Genomic DNA, 23,442 nt, shown 5'->3' on the forward strand with positions numbered 1-23,442 from the left:
TAAGAGTAGCACGGAGAGCTGCATCAAATCAGTCTCAGGACTGAAGACAACAACAACAACAACAACAACAACAACAACAAGCAATAAATCTGGCCATGGCAAGCGACTCATAAAACAAATAAATGGCATCCTCTGGAATAACAATGTAACGCAAAACAGAACATATCATCTGTCATTTCATTATTGACATTATCACAACATGTGGTGCACAGTTGTGGGAACTATCTCAGAGGCAGACTGACTGACTGCCAAGATGGATTTTTGGAGACAGAGTTACAGATTTTCTGCCCTTACTCATGTTAGATATTACAGAATCAGGGAGATCATGGATGTCAATAGCACAGTTCTAGGGCCTACTCGGGTATGGACACACATGCCAGACACAAGATGGCAAGAAAGCATGGCAAACCTTCAAGGTGCTCGAAAGATGTCACACAAGCAAGAGCAGTGAGAGGCCTTAATGTAGGAGACTGGAACACCTGAAAATGTTGGAATCTGGGATGCGAGAGGTGGTGCGAGTCTTAGAAAACTTTGTGATGTATACAAACAACTTCCTCAAATTGAAAGTAGGCACCGGAAAAAATGAAATAAAAGAAACTCAATATCATTATGATACTGTGGCCAATGACAGATTTTCCTTATTCCTCACTCTCCACAAAATTTTTTTACTTTAAGCTTATGGTAAATGTACTTAACAAAATGATTCACCCTTCAAATACTACCCCTCTGTATTTTTTCTTCCTCATCATTTTAACTCTGATATTTCATTTCTCACTAACTCCAGTTGAAAGCTGCCAGAACCCATGCATATTGGCTACATTTTCATCTACTGACATATTTAACACAATACTATTCTAATTCTATGTTTACATCAGTAACTAATGTACGTGTTAACCAAATGATAAGCATTCCCAAATGTTTAAGCAGGCATTTATAATCAAATAATTCTCATACTGACAAATTGTCTGAACCAGCAAGTTATCACTACCTAAATCCTACATAAGGTGAGATGCTGAATAAGATCACAATTAAATGTCTTTCCATGCACTTACCTCAGTGATTTCTATAAGTTCATTAGTTTGTTCATCAAATATGTCCCCATAACATTTTCCAGCAATCGTACATTTGTTAAACGTCATTATATTCTGCAACAGAATTAGTAAATTAAGAATTTAAGAACTCTCTCTCTCTCTCTCTCTCTCTCTCTCTCTCTCTCTCTCTCTCTCTCTCTCTCTCTCTCTCTCTCTACTCACACACACACACACACACACACACACACACACACAAGAAAAAAAAGATAAAAGGAGTAGGAATGAAAAAGATATGGGATAGAGTAGACTTCTAAAATCTGTTTCTTATAAGCAAAATAATAACTCTCATAGATCCCCTAACTCAAAACAGAATAATATCGTTACATAAATAATACAAAATCATTTTTGCATCATTACATAGTTAAAATTACAGTATCATTTATTCTAAGATATAAACAGTGAACAAAAAAGAGAAAAGACAAAAATATACACTTGCATCTATGACCACACTTCAATCAGCTACAGGTGTGAATAGCTGTCTCTTTCCTCTCCTTTGTTCTCAGATACGTAAAATAGGTATCACTGTTACAGTTAGCACATTATCAAAAAATTGTATCTGGTTAAATGAACTGAATTTGATATGTCTATTGTCCTTCAGGCAAAATAAGTACACATGTAATCTGAACTATAACACTCCAAGGAGGAAAGAGATGGGGTTCTGGGGAAAAGTGGCCAAGAATCAGTGGACAGGCAAATATTTTGTTGTCAAACTCAAAACAAAGTTAACCAATAGATACTGCTCACTACTGGGATTAGAGGGGGGGGAAACCTTATACAAATATATATGGATGTACGCTGCCCCAGAACCATACTGGGAATCTTACAAATAAGTTGGGAGTAAAAAAGAATGAGAGCAGCATGGGGGTGGAGGTGGGGGGAGTTAGTTTCAGCCAGTTAACAGACAACTTGGAAGGAACATTAAGGATTTTAGCAGAGCATCACTTCTGACATTTGAGGCAGCTGAAAACAGCCTGGATAAAAACGTAAAACACAGCAGTGTGTGGGTTTTGTGGAGGTCCTGTGGTTCCACGACCACCCACGACTTCGAGTAAACTTGGAGCTGGGCGGTCTCTTCGGCACAGCTGCAAGATCTCATATTGTTGCTGTTCCAGCAGATGCTATTGACGATTGGGCTGTACTTGTCCTGGTCTACATTTGAACAGAGAGGTAAAGACAAGAAAGCTAATCTCCTAGAACAAAGTCTAAAGCAAGCCACCAACAAACACAGGTGCACACGTGTGTACGTAAATAGTTGAGCCGAAACATTGTAAACATCTGTTTCATGGCAAGTTTGTCCACCTCTGAAACCCAACACAGCCGTGATTCCCCATCACGTAGGTTTGAGAAGACCTCGGTAGGTTTCCGGAGGTACGTGGCACCAAATGTCTAAGCATACAACTCGCAGCTCCCAAAATTCCATGCTGGTAGTTGTGGGCCAGAGATGGCATCCGGTAGTGTCCCGAATGTATTCCCTTGGGTTCAGATTATGCAAGTTTGGTGGTCAGGGTACAAGTTCACTGATGTTCTTCAAAGTTGATTTCTGTGTGAATGCACCCGTGTTAGTTGAAATTTTATTATTATAATTTCATATGTTGCACGGCTTTGAAGAATTATTTGTTATTATTATTATATTATTATTATTTCTTTCTTTTCTCAGACGTTATGTCTGGTCAAAAATGGAAAGTGATGCAGACCTTGATCAAGCGTGACTTCCTTTTAACTGTACGGTATATGTTATATTGCATTTAGGAACTTTCGGGTGATTGAACATCTATCAATAATTACGGATTTCTGTAGTTGTGTATATAAGTTTGGATGTAGCTGTATTGCATTCATGTACTGGTGGATATTATGTGGTATGACTCCTGTAGTTGATAGTATAATTGGTATAATGTCAACTTTATCCTGATGCCACATGTCCTTGACTTCCTCAGCCAGTTGGATGTATTTTTCAATTTTTTCTCCTGTTTTCTTTTGTATATTTGTTGTATTGGGTATGGATATTTCGATTAGTTGTGTTAATTTCTTCTTTTTATTGGTGAGTATGATGTCAGGTTTGTTATGTGGTGTTGTTTTATCTGTTATAATGGTTCTGTTCCAGTATTATTTGTATTCATCATTCTCCAGTACATTTTGTGGTGTATACTTGTATGTGGGAACGTGTTGTTTTATAAGTTTATGTTGTAAGGCAAGCTGTTTATGTATTATTTTTGCTACATTGTCATGTCTTCTGGGGTATTCTGTATTTGCTAGAATTGTACATCCGCTTGTCATGTGATCTACTGTTTCTATTTGTTGTTTGCAAAGTCTGCATTTATCTGTTGTGGTATTGGGATCTTTAATAATATGCTTGCTGTAATATCTGGTGTTTATTGTTTGATCCTGTATTGCAATCATGAATCCTTCCGTCTCACTGTATATATTGCCTTTTCTTAGCCATGTGTTGGATGCGTCTTGATTGATGTGTGGCTGTGTTAGATGATACGGGTGCTTGCCATGTAGTGTTTTCTTTTTCCAATTTACTTTCTTCGTATCTGTTGATGTTATGTGATCTAGAGGGTTGTAGAAGTGGTTATGAAAATGCAGTGGTGTAGCCGATGTATTTACATGAGTGATTGCTTTGTGTATTTTGCTAGTTTCTGCTCATTCTAGAAAGAATTTTCATAAATTGTCTACCTGTCCATAATGTAGGTTTTTTATATCAATAAATCCCCTTCCTCCTTCCTTTCTGCTTAATGTGAATCTTTCAGTTGCTGAATGTATGTGATGTATTCTATATTTGTGGCATTGTGATCGTGTAAGTGTATTGAGTGCTTCTAGGTCTGTGTTACTCCATTTCACTACTCCAAATGAGTAGGTCAATATTGGTATAGCATAAGTATTTATAGCTTTTGTCTTGTTTCTTGCTGTCAATTGTTTTCAGTATTTTTGTTAGTCTTTGTCTATATTTTTCTTTTAGTTCTTCTTTAATATTTGTATTATCTATTCCTATTTTTTGTCTGTATCCTAGATATTTATAGGCATCTGTTTTTTCCATCGCTTCTATGCAGTCGCTGTGGTTATCCAATATGTATACGTAGTATTATTATTGTTGTTATTATTATTATTAATTATATTTAATGCTTGGTAAAGAAGCCCACTCCTATGTGCTGGCTCTCAGCCTCCTCAATTGGCATCTAATTCTTAAAGCAACTAGCAACTGGCCAGCCAGTTAAATTTATGTGCTCCTACTATAATTTTGTATTCTTGAGCCACATTTTGGGTGAGCTGGACCCTTTGTGATACTATCACCATTTTCTGTTATTATCCATTATTCTGCATATTTCTGCTGCTGCCTCAGTGAGCACAAGTTAATTTAAGGATTTCGTACTTGCTATTTCTAGCTGTTCAATGGCGCGAACTGCTAATTTTTAAAAACTGATTATCAATCATTTAATTTTAGTTTTAAAAATTTTAATTTGTTTGTTGCCATAAGACGTTTTACCTGATTTATTAATCTGATGCCATAAGACGTTTTACCTGATTTATTAATCTGATGCCATAAGACGTTTTAAGTCAATATTTAGGTTGTAAGAACCTGTTAGTGACATGTATTTGCTATTCCATTAAGATGCTTCTTCTTAGCCTTATTGTAAGTAGCTGCGGATGGTGGTTCCTTTTGGTTGAAGCAACTAAAGTAAATCTTTGCTAATACCGTCATGAAGCTGTTTTCAGTCTCTAACTTGTAACCAGCCATAGTCGGCAAATACTGACTTAAATACTTTTTTGAGGTGCTCCACTTACTGTGAACTTTTAATTGGCTGCTGGCTGTAAATATTTTTTTAAAAAATTATCATTTATTTATTTGCCAGAACGCCTTTATCATTCTTAAAATTTTGGAATTCTATGTTGTTTTTTATATATTGTCATGAGGCCTTTCCATTCTTATTAAGCTTGTATTTGTCTGTGGTGCTAAAAGAACAGTAACTAACTGTCTTTCTACATTAGCTTGTCAGTGGAGAACTGTAACACATATTTATTTATTTGCCTTACAAGGCACTTTCTCCAGAACCGTAAGAGCTTGCAAATTAAGTGTTCACTGTTTGTTTATTTAGTGACTCTTAATGTTAATAAATTATTGTTAAGATTCTATACGCTTTTATTTGCTCAGCACATTGCCACTCCCCAAGAGACACTACACCTTACATTCTAGTATTTCTGTAAGAGCCCATCAAAATGTGAATGCCAAAAGGTAGCATATCTTTCCGACATCATCTTTAATATATTTTTCCTTTTTCCATCCAGGGAAATGACATTACTTAAAATTTCCATTTCCCTGCATCACTTGCACATGTAATAATGGCACAGTGTTTTTGAAGCCAGGGGCACAAAATATACAAATGAAATCTTAATGCCAATATAATTTTAATTATTTTATAGTGCCTGTATGTCAATGACCTTTCTGTTATGTCTACAAATGTAAGGAAACAACTGTTGCAGTTCTTGCTGGTGGCAGTGGTGGTAGTGTTTAGCATGCACAGGAATAGGATCAGAAATGAAATGAGTCATATTCTGCATATTGTAGAATATACAAAATAGGCTCAAGAAAGGTTGATTCCAATCGTCACTCATAGTTCCACAATGTATTAACTGTGCAGTGAATTGTTAAACGAATGTTCACTTTCTTGGATTACTACCAATAACGGGCATAAAACTTACCTGAGTAAGGGTTCCCGTTTTATCCGAGAAGATATACTCAATCTGTCCCAGTTCTTCATTTAGAGTGGTTGTACGAGCTTTTGCCGATGTATTTGTTTTCTCATAATGCATTTTTTCATCCCAATTTATTAAAAAACTCTGGGCAAATCTTATCACTTCCACGCTACAAAAGAATTTGTTATGTTAAAAGCAATTGTGGATTTTGATAAAAATACAGTACTTAAAGTTTTATATGTAATAAGTATTATGTAGTGTTAACAAAAATTTCAAAAACATTAATACACATTACTTAGCATTCACTAATCTACACACAGCGCTGTATAAAAACTTTCACGAAGGAAGCCTTCAGGTATGTGGAATGAATGTGTGTGTCTTGAAGGAGAAGGGTACACAGGGGCAGAGGGCGATGGATTAAAGGGGTACACAGGGGCAGAGGGCGATGGATTAAAGGGGTACACAGGGGCAGAGGGCGGTGGATTAAAGTGGGACAGAGGAACAAGAGGAGGGGGTGGGGTGTGGGGAGGGGGTGGGGTGGGGAGAGGGGGTGGGGTGGGGAGAGGGTGGGGGGGGGAGAGGGTGGGGGGGGGGGAGAGGGTGGGGGTGGGGGGGCGGAGAAGAGGCGAGACGGTGGGTGGTGGGGGCGGGGAAGAGGCGAGACGGTGGGTGGCGGGGGCGGGGAAGAGGCGAGACGGTGGGTGGCGGGGGCGGGGAAGAGGCGAGACGGTGGGTGGCGGGGGCGGGGAAGAGGCGAGACGGTGGGTGGCGGGGGCGGGGAAGAGGCGAGACGGTGGGTGGCGGGGGCGGGGAAGAGGCGAGACGGTGGGTGGCGGTGGGGGCGGGGAAGAGGCGAGACGGTGGGTGGCGGGGGCGGGGAAGAGGCGAGACGGTGGGTGGCGGGGGCGGGGAAGAGGCGAGACGGTGGGTGGCGGGGGCGGGGAAGAGGCGAGACGGTGGGTGGCGGGGGCGGGGAAGAGGCGAGACGGTGGGTGGCGGGGGCGGGGAAGAGGCGAGACGGTGGGTGGCGGGGGCGGGGAAGAGGCGAGACGGTGGGTGGCGGGGGCGGGGAAGAGGCGAGACGGTGGGTGGCGGTGGGGGCGGGGAAGAGGCGAGACGGTGGGTGGCGGTGGGGGCGGGGAAGAGGCGAGACGGTGGGTGGCGGTGGGGGCGGGGAAGAGGCGAGACGGTGGGTGGCGGTGGGGGCGGGGAAGAGGCGAGACGGTGGGTGGCGGTGGGGGCGGGGAAGAGGCGAGACGGTGGGTGGCGGTGGGGGCGGGGAAGAGGCGAGGCGGTGGGTGGCGGTGGGGGCGGGGAAGAGGCGAGGCGGTGGGTGGCGGTGGGGGCGGGGAAGAGGCGAGGCGGTGGGTGGCGGTGGGGGCGGGGAAGAGGCGAGGCGGTGGGTGGCGGTGGGGGCGGGGAAGAGGCGAGGCGGTGGGTGGCGGTGGGGGCGGGGAAGAGGCGAGGCGGTGGGTGGAGGTGGGGGCGGGGAAGAGGCGAGGCGGTGGGTGGCGGTGGGGGCGGGGAAGAGGCGAGACGGTGGGTGGCGGTGGGGGCGGGGAAGAGGCGAGGCGGTGGGTGGCGGTGGGGGCGGGGAAGAGGCGAGGCGGTGGGTGGCGGTGGGGGCGGGGAAGAGGCGAGGCGGTGGGTGGCGGTGGGGGCGGGGAAGAGGCGAGGCGGTGGGTGGCGGTGGGGGCGGGGAAGAGGCGAGGCGGTGGGTGGCGGTGGGGGCGGGGAAGAGGCGAGACGGTGGGTGGCGGTGGGGGCGGGGAAGAGGCGAGACGGTGGGTGGCGGTGGGGGCGGGGAAGAGGCGAGGCGGTGGGTGGCGGTGGGGGCGGGGAAGAGGCGAGGCGGTGGGTGGCGGTGGGGGCGGGGAAGAGGCGAGGCGGTGGGTGGCGGTGGGGGCGGGGAAGAGGCGAGGCGGTGGGTGGCGGTGGGGGCGGGGAAGAGGCGAGGCGGTGGGTGGCGGTGGGGGCGGGGAAGAGGCGAGACGGTGGGTGGCGGTGGGGGCGGGGAAGAGGCGAGACGGTGGGTGGCGGTGGGGGCGGGGAAGAGGCGAGACGGTGGGTGGCGGTGGGGGCGGGGAAGAGGCGAGACGGTGGGTGGCGGTGGGGGCGGGGAAGAGGCGAGACGGTGGGTGGCGGTGGGGGCGGGGAAGAGGCGAGACGGTGGGTGGCGGTGGGGGCGGGGAAGAGGCGAGACGGTGGGTGGCGGTGGGGGCGGGGAAGAGGCGAGGCGGTGGGTGGCGGTGGGGGCGGGGAAGAGGCGAGGCGGTGGGTGGCGGTGGGGGCGGGGAAGAGGCGAGGCGGTGGGTGGCGGTGGGGGCGGGGAAGAGGCGAGGCGGTGGGTGGCGGTGGGGGCGGGGAAGAGGCGAGGCGGTGGGTGGCGGTGGGGGCGGGGAAGAGGCGAGGCGGTGGGTGGCGGTGGGGGCGGGGAAGAGGCGAGGCGGTGGGTGGCGGTGGGGGCGGGGAAGAGGCGAGGCGGTGGGTGGAGGTGGGGGCGGGGAAGAGGCGAGGCGGTGGGTGGCGGTGGGGGCGGGGAAGAGGCGAGGCGGTGGGTGGCGGTGGGGGCGGGGAAGAGGCGAGACGGTGGGTGGCGGTGGGGGCGGGGAAGAGGCGAGACGGTGGGTGGCGGTGGGGGCGGGGAAGAGGCGAGACGGTGGGTGGCGGTGGGGGCGGGGAAGAGGCGAGGCGGTGGGTGGCGGTGGGGGCGGGGAAGAGGCGAGGCGGTGGGTGGCGGTGGGGGCGGGGAAGAGGCGAGGCGGTGGGTGGCGGTGGGGGCGGGGAAGAGGCGAGGCGGTGGGTGGCGGTGGGGGCGGGGAAGAGGCGAGGCGGTGGGTGGCGGTGGGGGCGGGGAAGAGGCGAGGCGGTGGGTGGCGGTGGGGGCGGGGAAGAGGCGAGGCGGTGGGTGGCGGTGGGGGCGGGGAAGAGGCGAGGCGGTGGGTGGCGGTGGGGGCGGGGAAGAGGCGAGGCGGTGGGTGGAGGTGGGGGCGGGGAAGAGGCGAGGCGGTGGGTGGCGGTGGGGGCGGGGAAGAGGCGAGGCGGTGGGTGGCGGTGGGGGCGGGGAAGAGGCGAGGCGGTGGGTGGCGGTGGGGGCGGGGAAGAGGCGAGGCGGTGGGTGGCGGTGGGGGCGGGGAAGAGGCGAGACGGTGGGTGGCGGTGGGGGCGGGGAAGAGGCGAGACGGTGGGTGGCGGTGGGGGCGGGGAAGAGGCGAGACGGTGGGTGGCGGTGGGGGCGGGGAAGAGGCGAGGCGGTGGGTGGCGGTGGGGGCGGGGAAGAGGCGAGGCGGTGGGTGGCGGTGGGGGCGGGGAAGAGGCGAGGCGGTGGGTGGCGGTGGGGGCGGGGAAGAGGCGAGGCGGTGGGTGGCGGTGGGGGCGGGGAAGAGGCGAGGCGGTGGGTGGCGGTGGGGGCGGGGAAGAGGCGAGGCGGTGGGTGGCGGTGGGGGCGGGGAAGAGGCGAGGCGGTGGGTGGCGGTGGGGGCGGGGAAGAGGCGAGGCGGTGGGTGGCGGTGGGGGCGGGGAAGAGGCGAGGCGGTGGGTGGCGGTGGGGGCGGGGAAGAGGCGAGGCGGTGGGTGGCGGTGGGGGCGGGGAAGAGGCGAGGCGGTGGGTGGCGGTGGGGGCGGGGAAGAGGCGAGGCGGTGGGTGGTGGTGGGGGCGGGGAAGAGGCGAGGCGGTGGGTGGCGGTGGGGGCGGGGAAGAGGCGAGGCGGTGGGTGGCGGTGGGGGCGGGGAAGAGGCGAGGCGGTGGGTGGCGGTGGGGGCGGGGAAGAGGCGAGGCGGTGGGTGGCGGTGGGGGCGGGGAAGAGGCGAGGCGGTGGGTGGCGGTGGGGGCGGGGAAGAGGCGAGGCGGTGGGTGGCGGTGGGGGCGGGGAAGAGGCGAGGCGGTGGGTGGCGGTGGGGGCGGGGAAGAGGCGAGGCGGTGGGTGGCGGTGGGGGCGGGGAAGAGGCGAGGCGGTGGGTGGCGGTGGGGGCGGGGAAGAGGCGAGGCGGTGGGTGGCGGTGGGGGCGGGGAAGAGGCGAGGCGGTGGGTGGCGGTGGGGGCGGGGAAGAGGCGAGGCGGTGGGTGGCGGTGGGGGCGGGGAAGAGGCGAGGCGGTGGGGGCGGGGAAGAGGCGAGGCGGTGGGGGCGGGGAAGAGGCGAGGCGGTGGGGGCGGGGAAGAGGCGAGGCGGTGGGGGCGGGGAAGAGGCGAGGCGGTGGGTGGCGGGGAAGAGGCGAGGCGGTGGGTGGCGGGGAAGAGGCGAGGCGGTGGGTGGCGGTGGGGGCGGGGAAGAGGCGAGGCGGTGGGTGGCGGTGGGGGCGGGGAAGAGGCGAGGCGGTGGGTGGCGGTGGGGGCGGGGAAGAGGCGAGGCGGTGGGTGGCGGTGGGGGCGGGGAAGAGGCGAGGCGGTGGGTGGCGGTGGGGGCGGGGAAGAGGCGAGGCGGTGGGTGGCGGTGGGGGCGGGGAAGAGGCGAGGCGGTGGGTGGCGGTGGGGGCGGGGAAGAGGCGAGGCGGTGGGTGGCGGTGGGGGCGGGGAAGAGGCGAGGCGGTGGGTGGCGGTGGGGGCGGGGAAGAGGCGAGGCGGTGGGTGGCGGTGGGGGCGGGGAAGAGGCGAGGCGGTGGGTGGCGGTGGGGGCGGGGAAGAGGCGAGGCGGTGGGTGGCGGTGGGGGCGGGGAAGAGGCGAGGCGGTGGGTGGCGGTGGGGGCGGGGAAGAGGCGAGGCGGTGGGTGGTGGTGGGGGCGGGGAAGAGGCGAGGCGGTGGGTGGTGGTGGGGGCGGGGAAGAGGCGAGGCGGTGGGTGGTGGTGGGGGCGGGGAAGAGGCGAGGCGGTGGGTGGTGGTGGGGGCGGGGAAGAGGCGAGGCGGTGGGTGGTGGTGGGGGCGGGGAAGACGCGAGGCGGTGGGTGGTGGTGGGGGCGGGGAAGACGCGAGGCGGTGGGTGGTGGTGGGGGCGGGGAAGACGCGAGGCGGTGGGTGGTGGTGGGGGCGGGGAAGACGCGAGGCGGTGGGTGGTGGTGGGGGCGGGGAAGACGCGAGGCGGTGGGTGGTGGTGGGGGCGGGGAAGACGCGAGGCGGTGGGTGGTGGTGGGGGCGGGGAAGACGCGAGGCGGTGGGTGGTGGTGGGGGCGGGGAAGAGGCGAGGCGGTGGGTGGTGGTGGGGGCGGGAAAGAGGCGAGGCGGTGGGTGGTGGTGGGGGCGGGGAAGAGGCGAGGCGGTGGGTGGTGGTGGGGGCGGGGAAGAGGCGAGGCGGTGGGTGGTGGTGGGGGCGGGGAAGAGGCGAGGCGGTGGGTGGTGGTGGGGGCGGGGAAGAGGCGAGGCGGTGGGTGGTGGTGGGGGCGGGGAAGAGGCGAGGCGGTGGGTGGTGGTGGGGGCGGGGAAGAGGCGAGGCGGTGGGTGGTGGTGGGGGCGGGGAAGAGGCGAGGCGGTGGGTGGTGGAGGGGGCGGGGAAGAGGCGAGGCGGTGGGTGGTGGAGGGGGCGGGGAAGAGGCGAGGCGGTGGGTGGTGGAGGGGGCGGGGAAGAGGCGAGGCGGTGGGTGGTGGAGGGGGCGGGGAAGAGGCGAGGCGGTGGGTGGTGGAGGGGGCGGGGAAGAGGCGAGGCGGTGGGTGGTGGTGGGGGCGGGGAAGAGGCGAGGCGGTGGGTGGTGGTGGGGGCGGGGAAGAGGCGAGGCGGTGGGTGGTGGTGGGGGCGGGGAAGAGGCGAGGCGGTGGGTGGTGGTGGGGGCGGGGAAGAGGCGAGGCGGTGGGTGGTGGTGGGGGCGGGGAAGAGGCGAGACGGTGGGTGGTGGTGGGGGCGGGGAAGAGGCGAGACGGTGGGTGGTGGTGGGGGCGGGGAAGAGGCGAGACGGTGGGTGGTGGTGGGGGCGGGGAAGAGGCGAGACGGTGGGTGGTGGTGGGGGCGGGGAAGAGGCGAGACGGTGGGTGGTGGTGGGGGCGGGGAAGAGGCGAGACGGTGGGTGGTGGTGGGGGCGGGGAAGAGGCGAGACGGTGGGTGGTGGTGGGGGCGGGGAAGAGGCGAGACGGTGGGTGGTGGTGGGGGCGGGGAAGAGGCGAGACGGTGGGTGGTGGTGGGGGCGGGGAAGAGGCGAGACGGTGGGTGGTGGTGGGGGCGGGGAAGAGGCGAGACGGTGGGTGGTGGTGGGGGCGGGGAAGAGGCGAGACGGTGGGTGGTGGTGGGGGCGGGGAAGAGGCGAGGCGGTGGGTGGTGGTGTGGGGAAGAGGCGAGACGGTGGGTGGTGGTGTGGGGAAGAGGCGAGACGGTGGGTGGTGGTGTGGGGGTTGAGAAGAGGTGAGACGGTGGGGGTGGGGGTTGAGAAGAGTGGAGAGGGTGAGGGTGGGGGTGGGGGTGGAGAAGAGGGGAGAGGGTGAGGGTGGGGGTGGGGGTGGAGAAGAGGGGAGAGGGTGAGGGTGGGGGTGGGGGTGGAGAAGAGGGGAGAGGGTGAGGGTGGGGGTGGGGGTGGAGAAGAGGGGAGAGGGTGAGGGTGGGGGTGGGGGTGGAGAAGAGGGGAGAGGGTGAGGGTGGGGGTGGGGGTGGAGAAGAGGGGAGAGGGTGAGGGTGGGGGTGGAAAAGAGGGGAGAGAGTGGGGGTGGGGGTGGAAAAGAGGGGGGAGGGTGGGGGTGGGGGTGGAGAAGAGGGGAGAGGGTGGGGGTGGGGGTGGAGAAGAGGGGAGAGGGTGGGGGTGGTTGGAGGAAAGGGGAGGGGGAGAGGGTGGGGGTGGTTGGAGGAAAGGGGAGAGGGTGGGGGCTTGGAGGAAAGGGGAGAGGGTGGGGGCTTGGAGGAAAGGGGAGAGGGTGGGGGGTTGGAGGAAAGGGGAGAGGCTGGGGGGGTTGGAGTAAAGGGGAGAGGGTGGGGGTGGAGAAAAGGGGAGAGGGTGGGGGTGGAGAAAAGGGGAGAGGTTGGGGGGTGGAGAAAAAGGGGGGTGGGTGGGTGGATGGATGGATGGATGGAGAGGTCAGTATGGGTGCATGACGGCAAGTTCTTCAGGGCCCGCTCAAAAACAGATTGAGACGGTTGTCGAGAAGATACCCAGAATAGAAAGATAAAGCAAAACATAAAACACAGGTAACAATGATTGGAAAACTGTAGAATGAGATTTTCACTCTGCAGCGGAGAGTGCGCTGATATGAAACTTCCTGGCAGATTAAAACTGTGTGCCCGACCGAGACTCGAACTCGGGACCTTTGCCTTTCGCGGGCAAGTGCTCTGCCAACTGAGCTACCGAAGCACGACTCACGCCCGGTACTCACAGCTTTACTTCTGCCAGTACCTCGTCTCCTACCTTCCAAACTTCACAGAAGTTCTCCTGCGAACCTTGCAGAACTAGCACTCCTGAAAGAAAGGATATAGCGGAGACATGGCTTAGCCACAGCCTGGGGGATGTTTCCAGAATGAAATTTTCACTCTGCCAGGAAGTTTCATATCAGCGCACACTCCGCTGCAGAGTGAAAATCTCATTCTGGAAACATCCCCCAGGCTGTGGCTAAGCCATGTCTCCGCTATATCCTTTCTTTCAGGAGTGCTAGTTCTGCAAGGTTCGCAGGAGAACTTCTGTGAAGTTTGGAAGGTAGGAGACGAGGTACTGGCAGAAGTAAAGCTGTGAGTACCGGGCGTGAGTCGTGCTTCGGTAGCTCAGTTGGCAGAGCACTTGCCCGCGAAAGGCAAAGGTCCCGAGTTCGAGTCTCGGTCGGGCACACAGTTTTAATCTGCCAGGAAGTTTCATATCAGCGCACCTCCGCTGCAGAGTGAAAATCTCATTCTGGAAACATCCCCCAGGCTGTGGCTAAGCCATGTCTCCGCTATATCCTTTCTTTCAGGAGTGCTAGTTCTGCAAGGTTCGCAGGAGAACTTCTGTGAAGTTTGGAAGGTAGGAGACGAGGTACTGGCAGAAGTAAAGCTGTGAGTACCGGGCGTGAGTCGTGCTTCGGTAGCTCAGTGGCAGAGCACTTGCCCGCGAAAGGCAAAGGTCCCGAGTTCGAGTCTCGGTTGGGCACACAGTTTTAATCTGCCAGGAAGTTTCATTGGAAAACTGTGCGTAGCCACACCGAAGCATGGGCGAAGCATGGCGTCAGCAGTAAAACATAGACAACACAAGAGGAAAGTGGCAGAAGGAGCTAAAACAATATAGCATATATGGAAGTGGCTGGTTGAACACAAGGAAAAAAGGGAGGAGCCAGCCACTCTGAAATACACTAAAACCTCCAGCCTAAAAGTTTAGGACAGAGTCCAGACATCATCACAAAACTTCAAAACCCTAGTTACACTCATTTCATCATCAGCTAAAATAGAGGACAGATCACCTCCAATTTTTGTCTCTGCCCTTGCATCACAGTATAAAACTCGTTCTGTTAGAATGTGGCATACAGAGATATGCACACCATAAGCATCACTAAACGGGGGATCCTCTTGCCGTAATAGAAAGCTTCGTGTGAGAGGACAGTGCCAGATCCAAAGACGTGCGAGGATCACTTAATCCTGCCTGAGCAACTGGCAGGAGGAACGCCACGACCGAGTTGTTGACTTCACCAACCGCAGCTTATTGGCTGTCATCACTAGTCATTTTTCCTTCCGCAACTTCATGCGCTTCTTGTGGAGTGCAGAAATGACAGACTGCAAGGGAATAGGACACTGTGGCACATCCTACCCTCTGCGGGCCTCCTTAGCAGCCCAATCAGCCTGTTCATTGCCTGGCAGACAGCAGAATGACACCTGCTTACCCCACTGTTGGAGCAAGTACAGTTGGTCATATATCAGCTGGACTAACTTCTCAGCTGGGCAGACTCTACAATGATTGTAAGGCACTACGGGAATCTGAGCTGTAGTAGCCACCAGAAAGATCACGGGAGGCGCACATCGACACGGCACGTCACGGACGGTAGTTGCCGCAAATAGAGTCCCGTCCACCAGAGGGCATGCGAGAATTCCGTCCCGGCCTCTGCCAGCGGAACAACAACAACAACAACAACAACAACAACAACAACAACTCAGGCAGCACGGGCCATGCCCAGTCAGTTCACATCGGGCATGCCTATGAGGCAGTTCCCGGTCTACTCTGAAGTGCGACGGAAAACGTGAACCGTGTTACAACAGGAGCAGATTTGAAACCAAGTGCCCTGAATATGATTCATCTGCTCCATTGCCTTCAGGACCGTGTGGAGCTCTGCTGCGAAAACGGTATATTCATCAGGCAGGCGAATCCTGGTGACATGATCAGGGAAAACTACAGACAAGCCAAGGAAATTCCCTTGTTTGGAGCCATCAGTGTAAACAAAGGTAAAACCTTGATGCACATCTAAAATGTTAAAAAACAGAGCTAGGAATGTAAAATATGGTGTACTAACTTTCTTAAAATTAGTCAAATCTAAAATAAGTCTAGGTCTCTGGAGGAGCCAAGGTGGAAATCTGCTCTAACCTTGCTGTAAAACTTTAAGACCAGCCATATCCATCTCAGAAAGGGAATCCCGTGCGTGAATCCCATAGGGTCTCATTGCTCATTGCCAGTTACGATAAACCTGTGCCAGAGGAAGCTGAGCAACGATTGCTCATTGCCAGTTACGATAAACCTGTGCCAGAGGAAGCTGAGCAACGGTATGGTATGCAGGTGTTTATGGTGTGAACATAGTTTTATACGCCTGGCACACCGTTAACAGCCGTCGCCGCATATAAAGTGGCAGTTCACCAGCCTCTGCACAGAAGCTTGGTATGGGGCTAGTTCTCAGTGTCCCAGTGGCCAACCTAATCCCTTCATTGTGCACAACATCCAACAAGCTGAGATCGCACAAATGGTCTGTAAAACTGGAGCAGGCAAGTCCTGTCTGCTCCCCATGTACTGTGGCTACGACATTTTAAAATACTTAAAACCTTAAGTGACCACTGTTTAAGGTCTCTAAGATGAGGTAACCATGTAAGCTTCGAGTAAAAAATGAGCCCCAGAAATCTCACCGTGTCTTTAAAAGTAAGGACAGTATCCCTCACCCTCAATTCAGGAAAGGTTAAAATTGAACAAGAACGGTGAAAAAGAACACACACAGACTTCTCGGTGGAAAAATTAAAACCACTCTTCTGCACCAATTCATCTGAACGTCTAAGAGTAAGTTGCAGCTGACGTCGTTGCAAAACTTGAAAAAGAGCAAAACACAGAGAAATCATCCATGAACAAGGAACACTGCACAGGACTTTTCACTATGGACTTAATGGTATTAATAGCTATGGCAAAGACAGTCACACTTAAAACGCTACCTTGAGGGACACCTTTCTCCTGCTCAAAGCGATCAGAGAGGAACGTCACCAACTTGGTATTTGAAATATCATGACGAGAGGAAAGACTGAATAAAAATGGGAAGATAACCACGAAAACCCCATTCGTGAAGCTGCTCCAGGATGAGACACCTCCAAGTAGTATTGTAGGCCTTCTCGATGTCAAAAAAATACACCCAGAAGGTGGAAAGCTTGCTGTACAGCCACCTCCAGCAGAGCAAGGTTATCAAAGGTTGAACAAAACCACCTGAACCCACACTGAAAGCAACTAAGTAGTTGCCGGGATACTAAGATCCAGACAAGACGGTGGTTGACCATCTGCTCCAAGGACTTTCCCACGTAACTAGTGAGGGCAACACTACGGTAACTACTTGATCATGTGTGGTCTTTCCCAGGTTTTAAAAGAGGAATTAAAACAGCCTCACGCCACAAGTCAGGAAAGCGGCCTGATGCCCAAATGGCACTTAAAATTGCAAGGAGGATATCTTTGTTGCACCTTGTGAGGTGCCGCAGCACACTGTAATGGATCCTGCTGTGACCAGGGGATGTGTCATGAGCCACAGACAATGCAGAATCCAGCTCCCACGTGGATAATGGACAATTGTGAATGTCATTAGAGGTGGACTGGTAGTCCAAGCAACCCCTCTATGACACTGGAAACCTGGATCCTGACTGGCTGTTACAGTAACTGTGGCAAAATATGCCACCATAGTCTGGGCAATGTCCTGCGAACCTGTGTGGAGAGTGCTGCTGTTATTTACAGAAGCCATGGGGCACCTCCCTCCCCACCCATAAATTCTCCTGATTGTCTCCCCCACAATGGAACTTTTGGTGGAACGATTAATGGTGTTCAGGAACTGTATCCATGACATCTTCTTGCTCTCTCGAATAATTCAGTGACATTTTACCCTCACCACCCAAAAGGCTGCAAGATTCTCAGCAATTGGCCAACACTGGAACCTATGTAGAGCTGCACGCCTGGTCATAATTGCAGAGCAGCATTCGGCACACCACCCAGGGACAGGTTGACTCTTCTGGTGGCCCACGGACTGTGGAATGGATGTTGCAGCGGCGAGGTGGTCCATTTTGGTAATATGATCCACCTGTGCCTCGACACGCACAATGTTCGAATTGTCCAGTTGGCTCTACTGAGCACCCATTGCAGCAGTTGCCATTTGGAGCCCATGCCATCTGGCAGGTGAAACCAGATCGGGAAGTGATCACTTCTGTGCAAGAGCTGGAGAGCAATGGCAGAGAACGACCCAGTTGCTGTGCAGAAGTGACTGCTCTGTCCCACATTTAGCAAGTATGCACAGGATTACAGGAGAAGCCTCTCAATTGCTCTACCCCTGGGACAGGTAATTGCAGAGCCTCAAAGCACATTCTGGGCATTAAAATCATCACAGCTGATGAATGGCTGGGGAAGGTGATTAATAAGGTCAGTGAGCACCTCTTCATCAACTGCATCATGTGGAGACAAGTAAAGGGGGACATATAGTCAATGGATAATACATGTGCACAGACACATCAACTGCTTATTAAAGTCGTCATAAGTGAGAGAGGCGAGGAGTGGTTATCCGTCCTGACGAAAATACCTACGCCTTCTCTAGCTCCCTCTCCACGTAGGTCACCCTTTTTGAGGAGTGTATAGCCTCCTAGCTCAGGGGAGTAGGATTGATGGAAATAAATCTCCTGGAGACACAGACACAGTGGTCTACCCTGAGAGAGTAGACAAAGTTCCACCACATGTCGTGAACCCCTGCAAGTTATACTGAAGTACGGGAGCCATCTATGACAGGGGTAGCACCTTCACCCTATCTTTTTGACAGGGTGGGGAGAATGTAGCAGGTGAAGGGGCAGTTGTGGGGTGAGGTGATTGCCCCACACATCCATCATACTCATCCAGCTCTGGGGAAGAGTCAGATGAAGCATCACATAAAATGACATTGACATGGTCAGACAGTTTATCACATGATTTGACCTGCTGTTGCTGCTTTATAGGAGCTTTTGCAGTTTGGTGGGCTATGGTGGTTGCCAACGTGGGAGTGGTAATGGCCATATGGGGCTTCTGACCAGTCTCAGGTGCCGGAGGCACCAGGGGTTGGCCCAAGTGGGCAACTGTACCTTTGTCTGCTGTTTGAGTAGGGACCACGGGCTCTGAAACACTTGCTGCCTTGCAAGTGCACTGACCTGCCTTGCAAGTGCACTGACATCTGCAGGTATTAGTGCCAACACTCGCCACCTCCATCTGTGTAGAGGCAACCACTTTTGGAGTAGGCCTCTGAACCATTGACACAAAAGATGTAGCAAATGTGGGAGGCTGTATCGACTTACACCTATTTTTGGCCTCACCGTGGGGGACACACTTGGTGGTTTTCACTTCCTGCACATTGCGTTCTTCTAAAAAGATTCGGCAATCCCTACTCCAAAAAGGGTGGTTTCCAGAGCAACTGAAACATTTGGCTGGAGACGAGCAACCAACTCCTCAATGAGCGGCCTTACCACTGTTGCCCCAAGTCACTTCGTCTTTATACCCTAAGGTGGTATGCGGAAAACGCTGGCAATTACAACAGCACATTGGGGTCAGGAAATAAGGCCTCACACTAAGGCGAAGGAAGCCAGCCTTAACACGCTCAAACTTGTGCTACTGAAGATCAGAATAAAGGAGTTGGATTTGATAAGATTATCATCAACCCTCTTCACAATATGTTTCACATCAACTATACCTTCCGCAGCCCACTCACATTGCAGTTCCTCCTTGGGAAAGTTGACTAGATCCCGGTATGTCAACACCTTTGCTATAATTCGAGGTGCGGTGCAGTTCAGTGTCTACGGCATATTACCCAAAGCATTTAGCAGTTTGGAGGTTAGCTGCCTGCTGAGAATTTGAAGTTTCCACTATATCAAGGCCCCATTGCGCAAGCACCTCACCAATTTTAAGGAGCCACAGATTCCCTCCAAACCCTTTTGTATGTAGAAGGGTAACACCTTCTCGAAACTACTCTCCTTTCATTTCACTATGAGAGAGAGAGAGGTCGGGGCGAGGGGGAGCGAGGGAGAGAGAGAGAGGTCACGGGGAGGGGGAGCGAGGGAGAGAGAGTGAGGTCGGGGGGAGGGGGAGCGAGGGAGAGAGAGTGAGGTCAGGGGGAGGGGGAGCGAGGGAGAGAGAGTGAGGTCAGGGGGAGGGGGAGAGAGAGAGAGAGAGAGAGAGAGAGAGAGAGAGAGAGAGAGAGAGAGAGAGAGAGAGAGAGAGAGAGAGAAAGGAGGGGGGAGGGGGAGCGGGGGCCGAGCGGGGGAAGTGAGACGGGGAGCCGAGGGGAGAGGGGGGAGCCGGGGGAAGAGAGAGGGGGAGCCGGGGGGAGAGGGGCGGAGCCGGAGGGAGCCGGGGGGAGAGGGGCGGAGCCGGAGGGAGCCGGGGGGAGAGGGGAGGAGCCGGAGGGAGCCGGGGGGGAGAGGGGAGAAGCCAGAGGGAGCCAGGGGGGGAGGGGGGAGCCGGGGGAGAGGGGGGAGCCGCGGGGAGAGGGGGTAGCCGGGCCAGGGGGGGAGCCGGGCCAGGGGGGGAGCCGGGCCAGGGGGGAGGGAGCCGGGGCAGAGGGGGGGGAGCAGGGGGAGAGGGGGGGGAGCAGGGGGAGAGGGGGGGAGCCGGGCCAGGGGGGAGCCGGGGGGGGGGAGGGCGGGAGCCGGGGGGGGGAGGGCGGGAGCCGGGGGGGGGAGGGCGGGAGCCGGGGGGGGGAGGGCGGGAGCCGGGGGGGGGGAGGGCGGGAGCCGGGGGGGGAGGGCGGGAGCCGGGGGGGAGGGCGGGAGCCGGGGGGGAGGGCGGGAGCCGGGGGAGAGGGGGGAGCCAGGGGGAAGCCGGGGGGAGAGGGGGGAGCCGGGGCAGAGGGGGGGAGCCGGGGCAGAGGGGGGGAGCCGATGCAGAGGGGAGGGGGGGAAGCCGGGGGTGAGGGGGGGGGGAGCCGGGGGAGAGGGGGGGGTAGCCGGGGGAGAGGGGGGTAGACGGGGGAGGGGGGGGAGCCGGGGGAGAGGGGGGTAGCCGGGGGAGGGGGGGAGAGGGGGGGGAGCCGGGGGAGAGGGGGGGAGCCGGGGGAGAGGGGGGGGAGCCGGGGGAGAGGGGGGGGAGCCGGGGGAGAGGGGGGGGAGCCGGGGGAGAGGGGGGGGAGCCGGGGGAGAGGGGGGGAACCGGGGGAGAGGGGGGGGAGCCGGGGGAGAGGGGGGGAGCCGGGGGAGAGGGGGGGAACCGGGGGAGAGGGGGGAACCGGGGGAGAGGGGGGGGGGGAGCCGGGGGAGAGGGGGGGGGGGGAGCCGGGGGAGAGACGGGGAGCGGGGGAGAGACGGGGAGCGGGGGGAGAGACGGGGAGCGGGGGGAGAGACGGGGAGCGGGGGGAGAGACGGGGAGCGGGGGGAGAGACGGGGAGCGGGGGGAGAGACGGGGAGCGGGGGGAGAGACGGGGAGCGGGGGGAGAGACGGGGAGCGGGGGGAGAGACGGGGAGCGGGGGGAGAGACGGGGAGCGGGGGGAGAGACGGGGAGCGGGGGGAGAGACGGGGAGCGGGGGGAGAGACGGGGAGCGGGGGGAGAGACGGGGAGCGGGGGGAGAGACGGGGAGCGGGTGGAGAGACGGGGAGCGGGGGGAGAGACGGGGAGCGGGGGGAGAGACGGGGAGCGGGGGGAGAGACGGGGAGCGGGGGGAGAGACGGGGAGCGGGGGAAGAGACGGGGAGCGGGGGGAGAGACGGGGAGCGGGGGGAGAGACGGGGAGTGGGGGGAGAGACGGGGAGCGGGGGGAGAGACGGGGAGCGGGGGGAGAGACGGGGAGCGGGGGGAGAGACGGGGAGCGGGGGGAGAGACGGGGAGCGGGGGAGAGACGGGGAGCGGGGGGAGAGACGGGGAGCGGGGGGAGAGACGGGGAGCGGGGGGAGAGACGGGGAGCGGGGGGAGAGACGGGGAGCGGGGAGCGGGGGGAGAGACGGGGAGCGGGGAGCGGGGGGAGAGACGGGGAGCGGGGGGAGAGACGGGGAGCGGGGGGAGAGACGGGGAGCGGGGGGAGAGACGGGGAGCGGGGGGAGAGACGGGGAGCGGGGGGAGAGACGGGGAGCGGGGGGAGAGACGGGGAGCGGGGGGAGAGACGGGGAGCGGCGGGAGAGACGGGGAGCGGGGGGGGGAGAGACGGGGAGCGGGGGGGGGGAGAGAGACGGGGAGCGGGGGGGGAGAGAGACGGGGAGCGGGGGGGGGGGCGAGAGGCGGGGAGCGGGGGGGGGCGAGAGGCGGGGAGCGGGGGGGGGAGAGAGGCGGGGAGCGGCGGGGGGGGGAGAGGCGGGGGGGGGAGACGGGGAGCGGGGGGAGAGACGGGGAGCGGGGGGAGAGACGGGGAGCGGGGGGGAGAGAGTGGGAGCGGGGGGGAGAGAGTGGGAGCGGGGGGGAGAGAGTGGGAGCGGGGGGGAGAGAGTGGGAGCGGGGGGGGGGGGGGAGAGTGGGAGTGGGGGGTGGGAGACTGGGAGCGGGGGGGGGAGAGTGGGAGCGGGGGGGGGGGAGAGTGGGAGCGGGGGGGGAGAGTGGGAGCGGGGGGGGGGGGGGGGAGAATGGGAGCGGGGGGGAGAGAGTGGGAGCGGGGGGGAGAGAGTGGGAGCGGGGGGGGAGAGAGTGGGAGCGGGGGGGGAGAGAGTGGGAGCGGGGGGGAGAGAGTGGGAGCGGGGGGGAGAGAGTGGGAGCGGGGGGGAGAGAGTGGTAGCGGGGGGGAGAGAGTGGTAGCGGGGGGGAGAGAGTGGTAGCGGGGGGGGAGAGTGGTAGCGGGGGGGGGGAGAGTGGGAGCGGGGGGGAGAGTGGGAGCCGGGGGGGGGAGAGTGGAGAGTGGGAGCGGGGGGGAGAGAGTGGGAGAGCGGGGGGGAGAGAGTGGGAGAGCGAGGGGGGAGAGAGTGGGAGAGCGGGGGGGGAGAGTGGGAGAGCGGGGGGGAGAGAGTGGGAGAGCGGGGGGGAGAGAGTGGGAGAGCGGGGGGGAGTGAGTGGGAGAGCGGGGGGAGAGAGTGGGATTGGGGGAGAGGGGGATAGGGGGAGAGGGGGATTGGGGGGAGAGGGGGATGGGGGGGAGAGGGGGATTGGGGGCGAGAGGGGGATTGGGGGCGAGAGGGGGATTGGGGGCGAGAGGGGGATTGGGGGGAGAGGGGGATTGGGGGATTGTGGGAGAGGGGGGGTGTTGTGAGGGAGGGGGGGGGAGGGAGAGAGAGGGAGAGAGAGAGAGAGAGAGAGAGAGAGAGAGAGAGAGAGAGAGAGAGAGGGTGAAGAGAGAGAAAATGGGGGAGAAGAAAATGCTGAGGGAAGGAAAAGGTGATGGGGCAATTGAGGGGGGGAGGGGGGGGAAGGACTGAAGAAGAGGTAGAATTGTTTTCTAGAACTGGAGATGCATTATTGTACTAGACCAGACCAAAATTATGGTTTTAAACTATAAATTTACACTGGTAGAATATCAATCTTATTCATATTACTCTAAAAACATATTAAATTCATTACAGTGTTCTCTCCACTGAACATACATATTACCAGAATTATTAGAAACGTACCTGACATACAAAGAAATAGGCACGACGGTGTTGAGCACAATGGCATACGAGAAAAACACCAGTAGTGCAATAACGGTAGCACCCTCTAGAGGCTCAGAAGGAACCAGTTGGTCCCAAGGTAGGTATACTTGGAAATAACGACCTACCATTGTCTCCCAAATGCCACACGCAATCATACAAAAGAGGCACATGGACAGTAGAAAAAATACAATCTGCAACATAAAACATACAAAACGTTAAGTGAGATTTCACACATATTAATATTACAGCAGATGTTAGCATGTTTCTCTGTAATGAAGTATGTCTGTATAAAACAATGGAAACTGCACATAGGAATGTCAACACTGTAGAAAAAGAGAGATTGCTACTTTCCGTAAAAAATACATTTCTATTTGTGACATGCACAAAGTTGGTCTTTTAATTGAGACTTTCTGCAACTTGGCATGTCTTATGGTAAGTACCAATCTGTCTTTTCTTAACTAAGTCTTTAGTCTCATCTCAGTGATAGGTTTTGAGCTGGAATCAAACAAACAAAATATCTGTGATATGGAAACCATATGTTTTCTAGATGCAAAGAAGTTACGAGAGGTGTGAGTATAATGCAGATGGGATGCAAAGAGCAAACTGCAGAGTGATTTTGTTTCACTATAAAATTTATTATTTTAGTGATGCAAAGCTATATCCTCTCCTGAAGTTGATTCTTCCATTAATATTTTAACTTCTGTGAAACAACTGAAAATCATGGTTTCTGGATTCCTGTGTTTCCATGACTATGGTATTTTCTTCAGAAATTTTATGGAAGCTATTCAGTAAAGCAGCTAATACTTCCACTGTAGTCCAACAGTGCAAGATGAAATTTAACTGTCAGCCTCTTTGTTA

The 23,442-nt window shown here is 56.4% G+C and overlaps 1 protein-coding gene across 2 annotated transcripts in view; it reads right to left on the reverse strand.

The window, feature by feature from the left end:
* LOC124804712 (phospholipid-transporting ATPase ID) overlaps nt 1-23,442 on the reverse strand; it is a 538,289-nt gene that overhangs the window by 165,240 nt on the left and 349,607 nt on the right. For both annotated transcript variants that reach the window (XM_047264976.1, XM_047264975.1), the window contains exons 7-9: nt 22,564-22,775; nt 5,790-5,952; nt 1,053-1,145 (exon numbers count right to left, since the gene is read on the reverse strand). In XM_047264976.1, the coding sequence (XP_047120932.1) occupies nt 1,053-1,145; nt 5,790-5,952; nt 22,564-22,775 (468 nt within the window). The remainder of the gene's footprint in view (nt 1-1,052; nt 1,146-5,789; nt 5,953-22,563; nt 22,776-23,442) is intronic.

This window comes from Schistocerca piceifrons, chromosome 7 (assembly GCF_021461385.2).
Source record: "Schistocerca piceifrons isolate TAMUIC-IGC-003096 chromosome 7, iqSchPice1.1, whole genome shotgun sequence".
Lineage (NCBI taxonomy): Eukaryota > Metazoa > Arthropoda > Insecta > Orthoptera > Acrididae > Schistocerca > Schistocerca piceifrons.